Source organism: Hermetia illucens, chromosome 6 (genome assembly GCF_905115235.1).
Source record: "Hermetia illucens chromosome 6, iHerIll2.2.curated.20191125, whole genome shotgun sequence".
Taxonomy (NCBI): Eukaryota; Metazoa; Arthropoda; class Insecta; order Diptera; family Stratiomyidae; genus Hermetia; species Hermetia illucens.
This window is the reverse complement of record NC_051854.1, coordinates 56,477,297-56,497,303: the sequence shown is the minus strand read 5'-3', so window position 1 is coordinate 56,497,303 and position 20,007 is coordinate 56,477,297. Positions and strand designations below refer to the sequence as shown.

General features: G+C 42.2%; 1 protein-coding gene across 3 annotated transcripts in view; it reads right to left on the bottom strand.

Moving 5' to 3' along the window:
• Window positions 1-552: 552 nt before the first annotated feature.
• The window catches only part of LOC119659142 (tight junction protein ZO-2), a 155,438-nt gene continuing 135,983 nt past the window's right edge, over window positions 553-20,007 (bottom strand). Inside the window, exon 16 of one of the 3 annotated variants that reach the window (XM_038067082.1) lies at window positions 553-686. In XM_038067082.1, the coding sequence (XP_037923010.1) occupies window positions 683-686 (4 nt within the window). In that variant the 3' untranslated portion in view covers window positions 553-682. Of the gene's footprint in view, window positions 687-12,669; window positions 12,892-20,007 lie in introns of those variants that run through there. The other 2 variants (XM_038067081.1, XM_038067083.1) reach the window with 2 other exon arrangements.

The window sequence follows — 20,007 nt, the reverse complement described above, 5'->3', positions numbered from 1 at the left end:
CATGAAGTTTCAGCTTTGCATTGTGTAACCTATTCTGCTTATCGGTGTGTAGGTGGCGGAGTGAACCCACCACGCGTCGAAAAATGCCAACATTACAGTCTAACTTAAATCAGATCTACACGACATTACTTTAGCTAAGAAAGTTTTAAACTAAGATTTGATTGTCTTATTTACACTCCCGGAAATCTCCCTAGTCTAACGTTTTATGATATGACTTACGAGTAGACAACGTTGCTTCTTGTCCTAGCGTAAAAGGCACAACAGAAATATGCAAATGATCCTATTATGACTTATTTCGGTTCTTATCCTATTCATATTTCATTTTCCAATAATTCGCATAAAATAATCATAAAAACACGCGTCAGGCCTATTTACAACTTTTTAGTGGATACAAAATAAATCTAAGTTCTAAAAAAATAAAGTCGGTGAAAACTAGAAAGAGAACTTTTTCAGGTGCTGCCTTCAAAAATGATCAACCTTTACGGATACTGTATGCGCGGCGGCGTTGCTCGGCAGATCGATGTTATCCCAATTGGTTTGTAAGTTCTTCTCGCTGTCGGTCGCTTTCAGTGCGAGTCCCAGCGATGCTGTGCGACCGGCACAGTGTGGAATGTTGAGTGTTACTGGAACTAGAAATTCAAGACCTTGTGGACCGCACATCACTAGAGGTGAGAGCATTGTTTCACCTGTGAACAGAAATTGAATAAATATTTGAGGATTAGATTTTTTGTGGGAAGGCAGGAAGCGCAGTGCAGTTGTGACTAGCGGTTCAAAATTGTGAAGTTTAGCTAGTGGAGAACTTTCAAATTTCAAATTCAACATGATTCTAGTTTATACGTCGACATGCATCTTGTGATAATATAGATCAAAGCAGTAAGATGTGAATCTACTGATGCGTGAGGGTGCAGTCGAATGCTACTAATCTAAAACAATACATTGGATGTTCAAGCACACACAGTTTTTGTCTAATATGTTGAGATCTACCTAACTGTATGGCCCTTAAAATAGCAGTGGTTTCGGCAGGTGTTATCCTGCCAATTATAGTCCCGACCCAGTATATAGGGACTCGTTCTTTTGGTAAAGAATCGTAGAAACAAATCAAAATTCTCTTCACTTTGATACTGTATTATCATCCGGGGTTGTGTAGTAAACTCGAGTTACAAATTCACGCATTCAACCTGACAAGATGACTGCACTAAGAAGCGGATAGTGCAGAAAAGTTAGGTACCAAACAGGGAAAGGAAACAGGATCTTTCTGTCTACTACATGTGTCTTAAGAATTCCTAAGCCTTACGGCCAAACTTCACCTCCGAAGAGACGGTGTTTTTTCTGGCAAGCCATATGGAATGCGCCCTTAGGAGACTCTCACCGAGTGTGCAACTCTAGCAGGTTGACTTGTTTAGCACCAGAACCACCCCGTGTCCAACTCCACCGTTCAGCGCATACGAAGCATGCCTGGGCTGGTACTCAACCCCGAGGCATGCGTTCGATATAGATACCTCTTAAGCCGGTGCAATCGTCCGTTCAATTCCATTGGGAATCTGTTGGATACGAAACGCACTTCAAGCTCAAACAGCTTATGCTTATCCCCCCGGTAAACCGGTGAATCGTCCTCCAATAACTGGAGGTCGTTATGGCATGCTTGGATACGGCTTGTGTATTGGTGGTTACACACTGTGATATCCAAGACTTGCCAAAAGTCACCTTTCTCTCCCTCGAATCCTCATTAAATCACGCTATTGGTCCAGCATTTTCCTACCAAAGCTTGATTTGTGTTCATAGGACTAAATGAACCCAATATATATAGTACATTATTTTAATACTTGTCGACTTTACCAACAACCTTGTACCGGGTTGATGTTAGTCAATGTGCGAGCTTTCACGATGTCCGCCTGTCTCATGGCGAGCAAATCATAGTGAATACAGCGTTTCCCAGTGCCACCCCATGGAGCTTTCCCTTTGGCCATTTTGTTGTTGACTCAGAAGATAGGATTGCTGCCTCCTCATCACTTTAGAGCACCAGAGAAAGGAAGCAGTAGAACTAGCATTGCGAGATAAAAGTGCATCGCAGAAAGTAATAGCTCTGACAGCCAAAACGAAGAGGCACCATTCAACCCCAGGCCACAGCAAGCGTTTCGAAAAAAATTGGATGAAATCTAGGGTTATCATCTGGTCATAACACACCCTTTATGAAGGAGATAACTAACTGACGTGAGTGAGGAGAGGTTGGATGTCATCCGAAAGTGGAAGATAAGCTACATAACAAGCGCGCAGTCGTCTTATAGGGAATGAAGGCTTCCACCATCTTCCAGCGATATATCTCCACGGACGTCAAACATCTTTGGAGGAAATGAAAGATCTTATATCATACTAGTGAAGCTCGAGGAACACTACTGAGGTGTCCTCCTAAGCACTTAAGAAAGAAGCAGCCAACCGATAAAAAATGAAAAGGAGAAATAGTGAAAAAGATAGTAGACAAATTACGACCAAGGTATGGTTTTTCTGCTTCGAGAAATTCGCCACAGTGCCGAAACAAAAGGCGCTGAGTGGTGGACTCGAACCGGTGACTTTTGTCGAACTTGGGTCAAGGCTTGACAACAGATTCTGCGGTTTATCTCAAAATATCTTCAGTACGAAAGCAGATGTTTTTAACCCCGGATCTACATGCATCGTGAAATTCAAGGCTCCGGGCTGTCTTGTGAATAAGACATCCAGATAAGACCAATGGAAAGGTGGCAGTCACATCTGTCATCTCCAATTGGCGAAAACTGTAACGTTTTTCACTGTCTGCAAGCAACCAACAATACATAGCATTCGAAGTGGTTGACGCAACCTCTTGGTGTGCGCCACCCGGCGCGTGGAATTTGCCAAAATTGTTGGAGGAGATTGGGGGGGGCACTTGAGAGCACTCCCGTGGGGGTGGTAGCACCTGACACTGTCGTAAATTCAGTTATCAACCTAGTAATGATGCTTTGCGGAGCTTCCATGCCCATGAAGGCATCGAGACGTGGCAAGCCTTCTATGTATTGGTGGACGGCAGAAATTGTAAAGCTGCGGAAGGAGTGTTACAAACTCTGCCGCTTGACACAACATTCAAACGGCCGAGAGGAGGCATGTACCACAATGACAGAATAGAACTCAGCTAAAAGGAGACTCCGCAGCACAACAAACAGCAGCAAAGCCTGCTGCTGATAGGAAACTGTCGACCCGTGGGGACTCGGTTACAAATTGATACCCTGAAAGATTAGGACTCTGCGGCAACCCTACGTACGGGATGATGACAGCAGCGCAGAGCGCGCCGAGCAATGCCCACTTTTCTCTATAAAAGGGCTGGAAGAGGCAATCTTTTTTATGAAAAACAAGAAGGCGCCATGTCCCGATGGTATCTCGACAGAGGTATACAAACTGGTACTCCAAAATCGGTGAGACCAAGCATTCAACGCTTGTCAGAAAGAGGGCATTTTCCCTTCTCATTGGAAGATGACGAGGCTCCCGCTGATCAGCAATGGGAAAGGCGACCCTGAGCTGCCGTTTCCATACCGACCGCTTTGTATAATTGACACTGCGGGAAAGTCCCCGAAGCGCTCATCAGAAATAGACTCGCTGAAACGGTACGGACTGCTAGAGTCTTATCAATACGATAGTTCGGCATTCGAGTAGGGAAATCCACAGTGGATACTGTCAAGTCGTGCATGCCATTCATCGAGCGGAGGTATGCAGACGCCGAGCTCGACGGGTGGTGCTTCTCGTAAGGCTTGAAGTCAGAAATGTCTTCAATTTTGTCAGATGGAAAGACATTCTGGGCACACTAGGTACTACTTTCCATGTGCCGAGCTATCTCTTACGAATATTGAGGGATTATCTGAGGAACCGCTCCCGTTCTATGAGACACTAGAGGACCAGATGAAGATGGAGATCACGTTGGGAGTAGCACAGGAATCCATTTTAGGGCCGACCTCTGGAACGCTTCCTATGATAGTTTGCTTAGGCTCGACATGCCAGAAGAGTCCCGCCTGGTCGCTTATGCGGCAATTGTTGCCGGACGCACTGTCGAACAGGCGAAAAGCAAACTAGGCATATTAATGCGAAGGGTGAGGGGATGGATAACCGCTCATGGTTTCAATCCTGCACTGGGAAAAACCTCAAAGTAGAATGGATCATTTGCAGGATACGGAGAAGGACAGTTCAGACCCGGTGATCAGGTGCTAAGCATATGGGCACATAAGCTAAGATTTGTGTATCGGGAGAATACTGTTTCTCTACAAAGTACGCGGAAAAAGCAACTCACTGCTTGGATTGAGGCGACGTCATCATATAACCAACAACACACTTCTTTCTTTACCGCTAAGCTGACTTAAACCCACAGTGTATCCATATATTCAAAGATGATCCACATGTGACAAGCAAATACAAGTGTGCAATGGAGTGCGACTTGCCACTAATTGACGAGGTAAATAATACGAGAAAGAAGAGTTGACTTCTCGCTTGCTGTAATTTGTGTTAAGGTCGTGAAGATGTCTTCGCCTGGACCTGTTATACTACTTCAAACCGGACAAGTCTATGCTTGTTTTTCAGAATGACTGCGGCACCTTAGAAAATTAAATGCGAAATTGGAAACGTTAAAGCTCCAGGCAACCAGACTCTCGTACCAAGCAAATTTTAGAGATGGCTTCCAAGGCAACACTTAGGGTCCTCAATTTCGGTAGCACTACGATATTCTAATGCCCTAATTGTGAGAACACTATTCCCCGCGTGACTTTTACTATCAAGTCCTTAGAGTGAATAGTGCAAGAGTGGAGGGCATTACAAGATTACACAGCCGTTGCACCTGTAAATGATGAACAGTTCTTCTCAATAACCTGCGGTACACGTACGAATACGTAACAAGTTGGGAAAATTGACACAATTAAAGTAATTTCTCTTAAAAGAATTAAATTATCCAAAAGACCCGCACCCGGATAAAGGAAGGGTCACTGAGTCATAAGTCTTATTACAATAACCTACGGCATCTCAGTGCCCGAAACGATATCTCACTACGCTACCACCAGTGCTGTGGACAGTTAAAATTCTCAGTTTATAAGGGTACTGCCTCAAGGGGTTATATAACGCACGAAGATAAAGTAACTCTTAGATCCGCAAAGTGCAAAGCTGTAATTGTACTATTTAATCAGGAGGAGGAAAAGCGTAATGCTGGCAGGAGCTAGGTAGGCTGGTTACCTAAAACTCGGGAGATCAACGAGAGCCTTGTTCAATTGAAGCAGTTAAAATAGAGAAAATTATCAAAGCACTTTTTCCTGTCCGCCTTATTAGATTTGACGTTATCAACGAGAAGGAAAGTACTGAAGACTAACCACTATTCGCTATAAAGAAATTGAAGAACTGATCTCGTTCATGAAAGGCAAAAAATTATGGTATCCTCATCGAAGTGCGCTGAAAGTTGTTTTTAGGAGTAGAATGGACTATTCAGCCCGTTTAACCTACATTTGTTAGCGGATTTTTCCCTTTCGTTGGAAAATTATGGTGCTCGTGCTGACAGTCAAAAATGCCCTGCCTCGCCGTCAGGGTACCGTACTCTCAACATGTTAGATACCGCGAGGAAACTGCTCAAGAGTCTTATTAAGCCATGACTGACTGACACGAGGCGCGCTTCGAGAAATCTGTCCCTGAAACAGTATGGTTTTAGATAATAATGCGACTGAGGAAGTGGTCTAAGCGGTCAGATAAGCTGACACATACAGCTGCCACTACCGACTTGTGGTCCAAGCATTGGAGTATATAAATATGCCATTAACCATGCCATCGTTGCCAGTTCGTCTAAATTTGCTTTAACTTTCCCCATCATTTTCCGAGAAGCAAGGCGCAGAACAGTGAAGGGGATTGCACTCATTCATTGTTCTGTGGCGAAACATGGACATGGATTTCTTTACATCGAATAATCATAATGCGCATAATGCGCATTCTATGCCACCTTCACCTTTTCATCAACACTTCTACGGATATCGGAATCGTATGTCAATGAAACTCTGCATCTGAAATTGTGTTAAATCAGAGTACGAGTACGACACCACGCAGACCAGTGTTGACGCAAGCTTGGAGCTTTGCAGTAATAGTGATGGTCACTTTCGATATAGTGCTCCTATATAGCAACACAGAAAGATTATTAGCAAGGAACAGTCTCAATTTGATATTCTGCTGCCATCCGATAAATCCCTCCTCGTCGAATATACTAAGACGTCGCAGCATGAGTCGAAAACTTCTCGATCGAATAAGCTCCGCACACTGGGAATGGTGGTACGGCGATTCATTAGAATTGATGACTGAGCATGGATTCACTCTAGGCCTAGAGAGAACTCCTACAATTCTGACTAAAGAGCTTAATTCCACAGTCCTTTCAATGCAAATTAATGAGATCAAGGTCGTGTCTAAGCCGTGGGGAAAATATATCCATTAGCAAGATGCCCAATCCATAGATCCGCATGATTCAGTCCATCCTTCTCTATGGCTCTAAATTGTGGGCTGGCGCAAAAAGATATATCGCAAGCGCCTAATATAGATACAACAGTGGAAAGCTTTGCGATTAGTGGCCGCAGGCAGCATTGTCCCCAAGCTAGTGGCATTGCTGATCGCAGAAATTATTCCGTTCTCCATGCTCCCGGGAGGAGAATTATATACTACAAAGAAAGTGAGGAAGATAAGAAAGCGTTCGTTTGTGAAGAGAGTGCTTCCACTTTCAGTGCACTGCACGACTGACATCCTGAAAGAAAAGTAGATGGACCGAGCAAATGAGAGACGTGCGACTTTCGAACAGCCTAAGCCATGGTGAGGATGATGATTACCTAATCCAGCTAATCAGTGGAGAGTGGTATTACCTGCTTTAAATAAGGAATCACGGTTGGTCGACTGCATTTGCTACAAGGGGGTGGTAGGACCGTGAAACGCTTCTTTACCGAAGATAGGTGTTTCGGATGTCTTAATTGAGGTCATGCTGCAAATTAAAAACACATGGAGTCAGGTGGCACTTTGTACTCATGGCATTCTTAAAGCGTAAAGACAGGAGATGGATAGGAGAAACCACAGGGTACCTTAAGAACTCTAATCCACGGGTTTTTCACTTCTAAATTGAATTTGCCTAGGCTTATGAAACAAACATACTTTCAATTTAATGTTCTAGAGGTAACAGTGGGTTGTTGGAGCAGGAGTTTGACCACCCTCCCTTTTCTCAAAAAAGAAGACAAAAAATAAAAAATGCGGGAGTCAATATCCTCTTTTTTCCAATTTTAAGATGCTTAAGAATTTCGACGATGATCAAAACGGCCATCCGGACTAACTGCAGTCCACCAAGATGGTAAAGCTGCCCCAAAGACCGGCATTAGGACTAGGATCATACCAGGATGAATTTGAGATATATAAATATTTGAATAGCCGCGATAAGCTAAGTTAAAATTTGAAACAAAAGCAAATAACGACTCCCCCGCTTAGATTCAAAGATGATATTCGCCGAGTATATCCAAAGAAAATAGCAAACAACGCAACAGAAAACAAAAATGCTTGCTTGTGCACATATTTTAGTTTATCCTTCTCCATGGTTCTAAAGTGTGGGTTGGTGGAAGGAGATATTCCGTAAGCGCCTAATGTAGGTAGATGGGAAACTTTGCGAGTATCATACGTCAACCGATGGCCTTGGTATTGGTTCGATTGTTCTCTACACTGCCTGCCTCCCAGTTTTAACTGGGGAATCACGGTCGCCTGATTGTATTTAAAGGAAGGGGGTGGGTGATTATGTCTATTACATATTCTTCTTCTGTAGAAAGTAGTGCCATCGTCCCTATGGAAGATAGTCACCTATTTGAAGACGCAGGAGTTTGTTGGCGCTTGTCACTCAAGACATTCTTAAGCCAACCAATCAACCAAACCCGTCCAGGATAATGTTCTCCCGGCAACGGTGGGGTATTTTGTTCGTAGTCTCTGTATCTGAGCAGTAGGAATTTTGAAGCACACACAATTTTAGTAGACCGAAAAGTAATACCAAATCAGTTTGGATTCAGGAAACCATACAATATAATAAAGCAAGTTCATCGAATGGTATAAGAAATAAGCACGCTAATGAAGAGATATTGCATAATTGCTTTCCTAGATTCAAGCGTTCAATTTGGTCTCGCTTGTAGGTCCTTTTCAAAAAAGCATATAAGCTTATTCCTGAACTGTTCCTATGAACCATTGAAAAATAAATTACGATAATAACCGAAACGCAAATGCCAGATAACAGGCCAAGTGGTTCTCACTGAACGTGAGAGGATCCAAGCGGGTGTGCCTAATGATCTATTTTACACAAACATCAGATTTATCTGTTGGGAGGCTCATGATCACAATAACGTTTGCAGACGATGCCTTAAGCATACATAAAGACATAAAATTTACTTCATTGTAATTGGAACGCAGTGGAGGATGAAATTAATAAGTATATGCAAATATCTTTAACATTGCGAAAAGGGAGCTTTCTGCGAGAAATGGTGGCCCAACAACCATCCCGAGTTGATAACTGCTAACCATGCGGGTAGGACTACATTTCGTTTTGGGTAAATTGTCGACAATTGATCATTCAAGTGATCCTGCACCAAAGTCTACCCTTACCGAGGTGCCCGTCAACATGGACTTGTGTGCCCCTCAACTAACACAATATTTTACAAAAAAATCGCGTGGATTATGACTGGTGGACCTAAACTCGTACTGCCTTCAAAGTAAAATAAAGTGTAATCGAAACTAAGATACAAAGGCTAGCGACTCAACTAGAAAATAACAAGAGAGGGAAAAAACAAACGGCATGACCGTGAATGTACAATAGTCTCAGTTTGTAATTTGAAATGAATTTCAGGCATTCCAGGCTATGTGCACAACACGGACCTATAAAGAGGTTTGAAGACAAGAACAGTAGTTGGGCAGAATTACCCGAATATATAGTAAAGGTGGATAGGACCGTGTCTCACAGGAAATTTAGAAGCTTGAAAAGAGTCCAACACCAAATTGTCGTCGATAATAGGTCTACGCAAGTATAGAAGTCGCCCCTATTGGTAGCTATCCTAGCCCTGCAATAAAACTCCTTTTTGGTTGTTTGACAAATAATAATAATCGTGCGATAATCCAATTGGATCAAGGCCTTGAAGCTTGTTAGACCACAAATGTAACGATACACTATAGGAGTACAGCACACTGTAGGAGGCAATGTGGTTACCATTGCACTCGCCCGTGGTTATTACCTTGATTTGACTCAAGTACTCATTTATAGCTGAGTCGAATGGTATCCGACATGCAGTCGTTATACAAATCACTTTGGACCAGAACAGCTGAAGCGGTTTGGTTTTTGTTGAAGAATTGAGGGTACCATAACCAAGTGGAGTCGCGGACTATATAATTTCCAGATTCCTCTTGGAAAATACATACTATGTGGTAATTCCAAAAGCAAGCAATGGTCTCCAGGTAACATAATAAGTTTCTTGACGACTCAGTTATGAAAAAGAAATCAACGTAAAAATTCTTTTCGGAAAACTCGAGGATGGAAATGGCCCAACCGTTCGGCAAAGTTACGGGGGGAAAGATGTGTGGGCTAGGACATCGAGCATCGTTGGTAATGAAGGGGCTGAGAGATTAGTTCGGCTGGGATTGGGGTTATAACATTTATTAGTAAAGTTATTCTGAAGGATTTATGCAATCAAATGGAATCATTTGAATTGCTGTCTGGAGGCGAAAATCTTTATGAAAGAACCTGAGGTCGCCAAAGCGTCATTTTTATTGTTCCTCAATATAGATACCCTAGTTGGATTTGTAATGGGACACTGCTCCTAAAACAACCACCACAAAGTGAGGAAGAAAAGGAAACGGCCCTGCATTTCATTTGTTTCTGTTCGGCTTCTTGGGACTAGAAAAGAAATTTGAAAGGATTCTCTGGAAAACCTGCATTGCATGTATTCTTGTTACCCTTCAAGAGAGATGCTCTAGTATGACTTCTAAAGGGACACTGCTCGTAATCGGGATGTGGGTTCGGTCATCAATATTCGATGTAGGGTAGCTAGCAGTGTTGGGCATATTTGTATTCATAAATACGAATACGAATAAATTCATACGATGATTTTCTATGAATACGAATACATTCATATTCGAGAAAGTGAATATCTCGGTATTTACAAAAGTGAATACGAATACGGCTTTATTCTCACATTCGAAAGTGAATACAAACGTATTCGTATTTATGAGTACGAATACGAATTATGTTTGATTAATACGAGTATTTGCAAGTGCGAATACGAATTTTTTGTATTGAATTGTAAGCATTCGCCTGGATAACGAATATTAGCGCCTTAGTGATCTGATCATGTTGTAGGTATGTAGTGGAGGTGTAGGTAGAGTCGGACTTAATTTTCAATAAGAATATTAAAAGGCGCTACAGGTGTAGACAAAAAGCATGTACATATAAACTCGATAAATATTTTTAAGCCTGAAGAATTGCTTGGGAATAGAAAACACTTGAAAGCAAAGACATAACATATCATATGTCACAGAAGGCAACGAGCGGTGCAACCTATAGAAGAGATATACTTAAAGAATCTTAATGGACTGACTGCTGGGGAACTAATTTCCTTAACCGGACTATGCATCCTGTTTTATTTTTCAATATTCTATGGTTTTGTCCTCTACTAATCCTATTCCAATACTTGAGAATCATCATCATCAACGGCGCAACAACCGGTATCCGGTCTAGGCCTGCCTTAATAAGGAACTCCAGACATCCCGGTTTTGCGCCGAGGTCCACCAATTCGATATCCCTAAAAGCTGTCTGGCGCCCTGATCTACGCCATCGCTCCATCTCAGGCAGGGTCTGCCTCGTCTTCTTTACTTTAAAATAAGTATGAATACGCTGATTTATATGAATAAAGTTCACTAATCTGAACATCACCATCACCGCTATTTAAAGATGTTTCGAGGAAAAAACAAATCTACTACTAGATCTGGATAGTTTCCATAGCCAATGTAAATACAAAAGAAACTAGAGTAAGAGAGAAGACAACGAATGACAATAAAAACACTTCAATCAAAATAAAATGCAAACTTGCAAACTAAAACACGCACTCACACACAAAGAAAAGCAATCCAAATGAACACAACAAATAAACTTATTAAGGAAAAAATTCAATTTCACAAACCATTTTCCATATCCAATGGCGGTCCACCGACTGCTTCACTCAATCTTGGATCGCTAACGGTGAAGTATACTTCCTGCTTCACACCGGGCGGTATCGCTCCCGGTGGTATCGATAAGGATACATTCCATACGTTGTCGAACAAGGTACCACCACGTTCATCGAATACCCCATGCGTGGTACATGGTTCGCGAGGTGTTGTGGGCGGTGCTATAGCCTGCATATTAGCGATCCGTTGTTGCTGTGCTCTTGCGGCGGCACCACCCGGTCCTTGCAAGGACATCTCGCTAGTATATGGTGTACTAGATGCGTTTGGCGGACCTACTGGTAAGCTTGCTTGCGAGGTATAGTGCGTTTCGAGCGAAGTGCGGCTAGAAGCGATAGGCGGGACGGGCGCTGTTCGTTTTATAATGTTTGAAATATGAAAAGGGGCACGTAAGGAGCGTGGTGTGGATGGAGTTTCTGTAGGTGAGGTGATTACTGGCTCTGGTTCATTGGTAGGAAGAGTTGACGCAGCAGCAAGGGATCTGTTGTCAAGCAATGGAGTCGTAGGCTCCTTGAATCTTTCATTTTCGATCACTGTTTCATTTGATTGGTGAAGATCTGAGTTTTTAGATGTTGTCAGTGTGTCTTCAATTGAGTTTTCACATTTGCCTTCCTTTTCTTTCTTTTCGTCTGTTTCATTCTCTCTTATTGCTAATGCGGCAGCTCCTTCTTCCCTACATTCATAGATTGGTTCATGTTTCAGCTCTCGCTTGGATACATATATAGGCTCGGCCATCGATTCCATTGCGTCCCGCCTTGACTGGTAGATCTGCTCCCTCAATTGAGCTCTAGTTTTATAACCGTTATCTTTCACTTCTCGTCTTGATTGGTAAATAGAGTCACGGTCGGATCTATCGTCAGTTTCTGTGGAGTGATTGCTACTGCTTTGAGGTGTAAATTCACGCTCGATTTCCTTCTTGCCTTGGGCTATCCGTTCTTGCATTTCTTTTCGTGATTGATACAAATGATTTCGGTGCATCTCACGACGTGACTGATACACCGGTTCCTCAACATTATCTGGGTAGAATCTTCTCCTCATCATCACAGCGGATCCGGGAGCACGCCGCTCTTGCATCATATAGGCTCCATGACGACTCTGGTAAACATCTTCGGGGTCGTAAGATAGAATATAATTAGGTCTTTGAGTATTAGTTCGATCGGCCATGCTATGTCTACGAACTATCCTTCGGCCTCCGCCGCTCCGTTCAGCCTGGCGTCGTTCCAAATCTATCAGCGCCCTGTTCGCGTATAGATCGTCAAAATTCTCTTTTTGACCTTGCGATGTGTAAATGTCCTCCGGTTCTAAATTCTGGTAAGTTATGTTCAGATGTTGGGGATAAAATGGTTCATGATGTACAACGACATTTTGTCGATGATCAGGAGGCAGCGAGGCGGCATGAGGATAGCTTTCAGGCGCATAATGCACTCTTGAAGGTTTCTCCATCAATGAGTACTGTCGCCTCAGGCATGGTTTTATCTTACGTTCCGGCTCAACCATGCTGTTCATTCGTCTCAACGGTCGAGTTGATTTCATAAAGGCATTCTTGATAGCAGCCAATGGCGATTTCAACATTGACTTTTTCTTTGTTTTAGGCGGAAGTGGAAGAGGCGGAGGTAGAGGTGGCGGCATATTGTCATCTTCAAAGTAGTAATTCTGATAGTTTGGATCATTTATAGTACTATTAGCGTATATCATGGATGATGGTTGCGATGGTGGTGGTGGCGAATGATGCTGATATTGAGGATGATTGTAATTTTGATTGGAATGATGATAGTACCGATCGAATGGCTCCATGTCACTGTAGTTTCAAGCATTTTTAGAGATTTTTTTTCGGATGATATTCTTCTAAGGAAGCACTTTTGATACACGACCACAGAAATACTGAAATACTCAGCGATTTTGTCTAGTTTTTTTTGAATCGTAATTTTTCTCTAAGATTTTCTCATTATCTTCAAACTCAACAAGAAAGAAACTACTTTCAGTTTTTTTGTACATCGTGTATCTCGAGGCTTTACCTTTTAATGCGTTTTCTTAACAAAAACACAAACTTTTGCACTAACTGTTCTTATTTCTTTGCTTTAATCAGGATAGGAAATTATTTGGCTAAAATAAACTGAAAAAGTGTTGTGCTGCTGTTGTGGTCAGGAAAATTAGGAATTGGACGAAAGGTTACTGGATTTGCACACACGCACACACACTCACACCTTTCCTTCCACCAACAACAAAAGTTTAGTAGTTAACAATAAATAAAAGGAAAAAACCGCAACCATAAAATGTTTCGCATAATGATTTGAGTTTGATCGTAATTTTTCATGTCGCTGTCGCATTCCTAGTGTCATGGAAAATATGTATTTTGCAAAAATCTTAGAAATATCTAGTTCACCGGGGGAGCAGATAAAAACAACAGGAAACACGTTCAGCAAGGTCGAACAAAGGTGTTGTTTTAAGCACCATGAGTTCGCTAGCATCTTCAATGGATTGCCTCACTGTCTTTCATAACAACCTACCAGCGCATCATATCCTACTTTCTGAAGTGTATTATAAACCGATATATCGAATTTATAAAATTTTCTTTACAAATTGTATATCAAAATTCGTGACCAGGTTATGATCCAGTTTGATCTGCTCGACTTGAGCTTTAAATAAAAGCACCAATTTAGTAGATATGTTTGATGGGACTGGCAACTGTGGGGCATAGTGGAGCTAGTATATTATCTCAACAATCGATGGTGTGACCGTAATCATTATACGAGTAAGCATCGCATAAGCAAAAGCAAGAAAGACCTTTTGACAACTCCAAGATAATTTGGTTATAGCCTATTGCGAACTAGATACAACAATGAGTTGGTATCTTCTATACGACGAATTGGCATCCGGCATAGGGCATATATGTAGATCGGTTGGACGACGAGAGAAAGGAAAGCTAGACAGCAGATGATCGCCTGGTCAGCCTTTAAACGAACAAGAGAACTCGATTAAGAAAGCGAGTTACACACTACTCTATTTTCGAAATTGAAAGACGTGGTTACGACCGAGAAGAGTGGACGCAGAGACTTCGGGAAAATAAGGACCTAATCGGACTGTAGTTCCTATAGAAGAAGAAAAAGGAGCAGAAAGAATTGAGAGTAAGTTTATATAGCAATGACGCTCATACTGGATAATGGCTCTAGTGAATATGAAATTAATGGATGGTTCGCACCCATCGAATAAAACAGAGAGGACGGAAGTACACCACAAAAGAGGAACAAAAAAACTCAGTTGCAATATAGAAGTGACTTTTGGATTCCAACGACTATCTACCCAGGATGTATTAAAACAATATTTGCTTCTAAAGGTTTTTTAAGAAAAAAGGGAAAAAGCAAAAGTAATTCTGAACTGTCGAAGGTTATTAAATCGAGAAATTAAAAATGAAACCTAACCTGGTAGGGAAAAACCGGGGAAAATACTACAGGACTTGATAAAAAGAGTATTATCCGTTCAGTGGGAGAGGTAGAAGTGGCCTGGCCTCTAAAACTACTTAACACTATGGAGAAAATATTGGAGGCAGGGCTATACTACAGGCTGCAGCCATTATAGAACATGCAAGTGATCTATCAAAACAAATGTATGTACTTCGGTGAAACCGGTCTACGATTGATGCAATAGCAGTGGTTGTTCACCTGGCTGGCAACAACCGTTTGTGTAAGTGCTGTTCGGTTATGACACTAACTGTCAGGAACGCCTTCCTTTCGACCACTTCGCTTAAACCAAATGTCCTGACTACTCAGTTAGTTCACTCCTCGACGTGCTTTTCTGGTATCAGAACGGCATTGGGGTGAAAGAATACTCAAGAGCAGGGACCAGCAAAAGCACGTCTGAGATAAATATAACAGACGTCAGGAAGGAGACAGGTCTCAGTGGCGCCGGAGTTAAATGGTACTTGCGCTATCTGAACGAAGGCCTGAAACAAGAAGAGGCCCTTAAAAAGGCTCAGGACAGACCTAAGCCATTAGCTATGCTAGTGCGGTCAAGGGCATTCGACTGGCCATACTGTCAAAAAGGTTTCCCGAGCAAATACTCACTCGTGAGAAGCAGGAAATCATTGAGGACCTTGTCGTCAAGCAGATGATCAAGGTTTGAACTTCGAAACTGGGATACGCTTTTGACCAGGCTTTATACTGGTGGACTGCGCGACGGAAGATTGCCAGGCTGGGAAGGGGTGGAACTGTTAACATGTGCTGGGGATGATATACCAGGAGCCCACATGGTGACAGTTTTTCTGCCAATAGAATAGAAGGCAATAGAAACGGAAGGCCTTATGAGACCAACGAATAAAAGGGAAAGGAAGGAGAGCTGGAAACCAGCAAAAGAGGTATGCTCAGAAGCTAGGCTTAGAAGGACAGTGGGAACTTTTAAACCACTGAAATCTCCCGGAGCATTTCCCAGCACTTATCCAGAGAGGCCTAGGAATTATCTTAGAGTCTCTTCTGAGGGTGCTAAGGGAGAGCATAGTACTGAGATACACACCAAGGGCATGGAAACGGGCAAAAGTGGTCTTTATTTCGAAAGCGGGTAAAAAGGATCCTTTTCACCCTAAATCTTTCAGACCAATTTGCCTAACATCGTTCGTACTCAAAACGGTGGAGAAGGTTATAGATAACTATATTTGAACTAACGTTCTAAAGCTTACCGCTTCCCGGGCAGGACGGTCAACTGAAGCTGCTCTGTATCAGCTGACAGAGGTACTACGGGATGCCAGAGAAACAAAAGAAATTGCACTGTGCGCGTTTTTGGATATCGAAGGAGCATTCGACAACGCATTGCATGCAGAGATACAAGATGCCCTGAGCCGCAAAGGAGTGGGAAACACCCTGGTATTCTGGATGGGCAAACTGCTAGAAAGTAGGCAAATAGAAGTACCGACAGGTACAAATTCTATTATCATGAACACCACTCAAGGCTGTCCACAGGGTGGGGTACTATCGTCGCTGATGTGAAGTATGGTAGTGGATGAACTCCTGGATGTGTTAACAAATACTGGAATACAGGTCCAGGGTTACGCGGACGACAAATATGAAGATACCCTATGTGATAGAATCCAAACTGCACCAAGGGTTACTAGTGCCTGGTGCAGGAAGGTGGACTGCGGTTCAACCCAGCCAAAACCACCATAGTACCATTCACTAGGAGGCGTAAGCTTGATCACCTGAGAGCCATAATATAACATGATATGGAGGTGAAACGAGAAACAGAGGTCAAATATTTGGGAATTACGCTAGACCAAAAATTACTCTGGAAGACACATGTCGGAAAGCCACGAGGGCTCTGATGACCTGCAGATCCATAGCAGGAAAAAAATGGGGTTGCAGCCCGAAGATACTACTTTGGATATATACTGCAATAGTAAGCCCAATGATTACCTATGGAGCGGTAATCTGGGCAGAAAGAACTGAACTCAGCACACAAGCCAGCGAATTACAGAAGCTCCAAAGGCTGGCTTGCGTGTGTATCACTGAGGCAATGAGGACATGCCCAACGGCATCCCTGGAGGTCCTTCTGGGATTAACCCCTCTCCATCTGCACATACAGATGCAAGCAAGGAGGGCAATATTCAGGATGGCTGGTAGTATGAGTGAGGCGGGGAGCTGCCTAAATCGAAGGAAGATTGATATTCGTTCTAGGCGGTATCCCGAATTACTGATACTAAGGGATAACATGACAACGAGGTTTCACTTCGATAAGAAGTTTGAAACACGATGGAGTAACAAGGCAAACTGGGAGGGCGTGGCTGCGACATACGGCTTAAACCAGCAACTGATTACTTGGTACACTGACGGAACCCTCACAGCAGAGGGAGCGGGTGCTGATGTCATTGGTCCAAGGAAAATGTACTTTGAGCCAATGGGCAGGTACACTAGCATATTCCAGGCGGAACTATACGCCATAGACAAATGTTCCTCCTTTAATCTGCAAAGGAACTATACGGGGCAGAACATAGCTACTCTCACCGATAGCCAAGCAGCGATCAAGGCACTTAGGTCCAACCAGGTGAACTCTAAACTGGTATGGGAATGCCTTGAGAGGTTGAATACACTCGGCTCGTCCAACCAAGTCTGGATACTTTGGTTTCCAGGCCATGCTGGGTTGGAAGGCAACAAGGCAGCGGACGAACTGCCAAGAAGGAAGCAGGGACGCCTTTACACGGGCCAGAACCCTTCTGTGGAATCAGAAACGGTTTCATGGCTATGAATCTAAGAAATGAAGAGGAACGGTTGAGGGAACTATACTGGGCGGGTCTACCAGGGATGGAGCAGTCCAGGGTGTTTATTGGGGGATACGAACCCATACGCACAAAGGATTGTTTAAACCGCACCAAAAAGAACCTCCAAATCATAGTGGGAATTCTCATTGATCATTGTCGGCTGACCTATCACCTAGGGAAGCTGGGGATATCTATGGACACTGCCTGCAGGTTTTGTGAGGAGGAGAACGAAACCTCTATACACGTCCTGGGACAGTGTCCGGCACCTGTGCAAAGTAGGTCGAGGAATCTGGGAGAACAGATGCAAAGCTGAAAGATCTGGAAGTAGGGAACATACTAATGTTCCTAACGGTTATAGGCCTGCTTGAGGTACTATGATCAATAGGTGCACTATAACTAGTAAAAGGGGCACAATAGTTCTTCAAGGACGCGGTGCGATTTTCCCTTAACAGAATAATAATAATAATGTATATGGAAGTGAAACTATTCATGCTATCAAATCATAGTAGTAATGGTCAAATTACACCTGCGGGCGTAAAGACAGACATTCACGTTGCTAAAATACCTATTAGCCCCAGGTGTGGCATGGCATATCAATGTCAATCTAAATTTAAAAGCTATTCCATCTCTAGCAAGGATGATGACTCATATCGGGAGCGTAAAATATAGTCACAGATTTCTTATCGCAGGGGTAGTATTTACTCTGCAGAGAGCGAAGGATGTGCATTTCGTGGGAATGATTACTCCAAATCTTCTACCGAATAAGGCGAAGCATTTCTACTAAAGAAGGAAGACAAATTCGGCCAAAATATTTGTTGATTTGCGAAAAACTACTAGGAAGGAACTGCATATGAAATTGCAGTAACGGTAGGATAATTCCGAAAAGGATCGTTGAACCCATATACTAACCTCGTGCATTGAAAAATAAAGAATTGAATTATGTACCGCGAGACGCAATTCATTATCGAGCACGATGGTTATATAAAGTATTTGTGTTATTTTTGATTGAACAAGTGCCCCAATTATCCCGAACGAGCTTGCTACGCTCGAAGACCCGCGGAAAATTATGAAGGAGGTTGACCGACGCCTTGAACGTAGTAATTGGACTCCACAACCTCGTAGAAGAGATGCTACAGAAAAGAAAGTAAGAATGAACCACTACCAGACTAAATTTAAATCAAGTAATCAACAAGCTAGTAGCACTGGCTTTGAGGACATTATCTGGCATTTACTACAAACTGTATAGGGATCTTAATTTTTCAATTGGCAGCGAAAGTAAAAGGTCTAACGAAGTTCACTTTGATGATCTAGTAGATGGTGAAAAATTCTGACACTTCTAGCACTGATACTAAGTAAAATAACTTAAAATACATTGCTGCAGGCGAGATTTTAGGCAAATCCTCGTCCATTTTATTTATAATCTTCATGATAACGTTCACTTTGGGCAAAAGACGATAGAATTCGAAGGATAATATCAGCTAAATTAACTTGGTATCAAAATGTGAATTGAAAAAAGAATTTCAATGAACAAACCCCATAATGTTGGCAAACATAAGTACATCCTGACAAAGATGCTTACTGAATAGGTAATGTCATGAGAAGAATTCTAATCTCAACGTAGTACTTAATTATGCGTCGATTATTAAACATTGTATGAGGACAAAATGAACCATAGTTTGATGGATTGGATGACAGTAACTCATTTTTGACCCTGGACCGACAAAAAGAGATCAACGAAAACAAAACGACCAAAAGATAAAATTCTATTCAGCATGGGCTATGGCTTTTGGTGGATCTTACTTATGCCTTAAGGGTAACAATATATAAAGATAAAACAAAGATGCATCGGTGCCCAAGTGGTGCATTCCGCTATTTAATGGAAAAGCGGTGTAGTATCCGCAAACAAAACAACTATTTCATATCACCAAAAACCTTTTAACGTTCGACAAACATTGTATAAGAAACGTTCGTGAAAATTGTTGGTCAGGAAAGCCTACAAGTCAAATAACTAAAGACGAAATGATTAAAGGGTGGAAGAGGCAATTAGCATAGATTCAACATTAGAAAAGAGTAAAAATTTGAATGCTATCTATATTATCTACAGAAACTCACTTTCCAACAATGCTAGCAAATGGAGGGTATCAGAACTGTATGAAGTGATAGAGAAATGTTAACTTGCCAGAAGGACAGGAATTGCCTGAAACGTAGGCAATATTTAAAGTGCAAGTTCCACTGGGTCTACAATTCCGGGAAGCGTTGCACTAACCTTCCAGAAGATCGAATCATTATGCAAACATTTGTGAGTATGTCATAGACCCCGAAAATAAACATAAATTGATGTTAGTTAAAAGATAAAAGTTAAAATAACAACAAATAATTCCATATTCTAAACGAAAATAAAGTAAATGGAGAAGCAAAACTGGAGTGTTTGTGCGCATATGATAAAGTTAAAGTTAGTGCGCCGGTTTGCGCCAATTGGACATAATTTTTGTTTTTTTTTTCTTTTTTGAATATTTGTTGAATAGAGT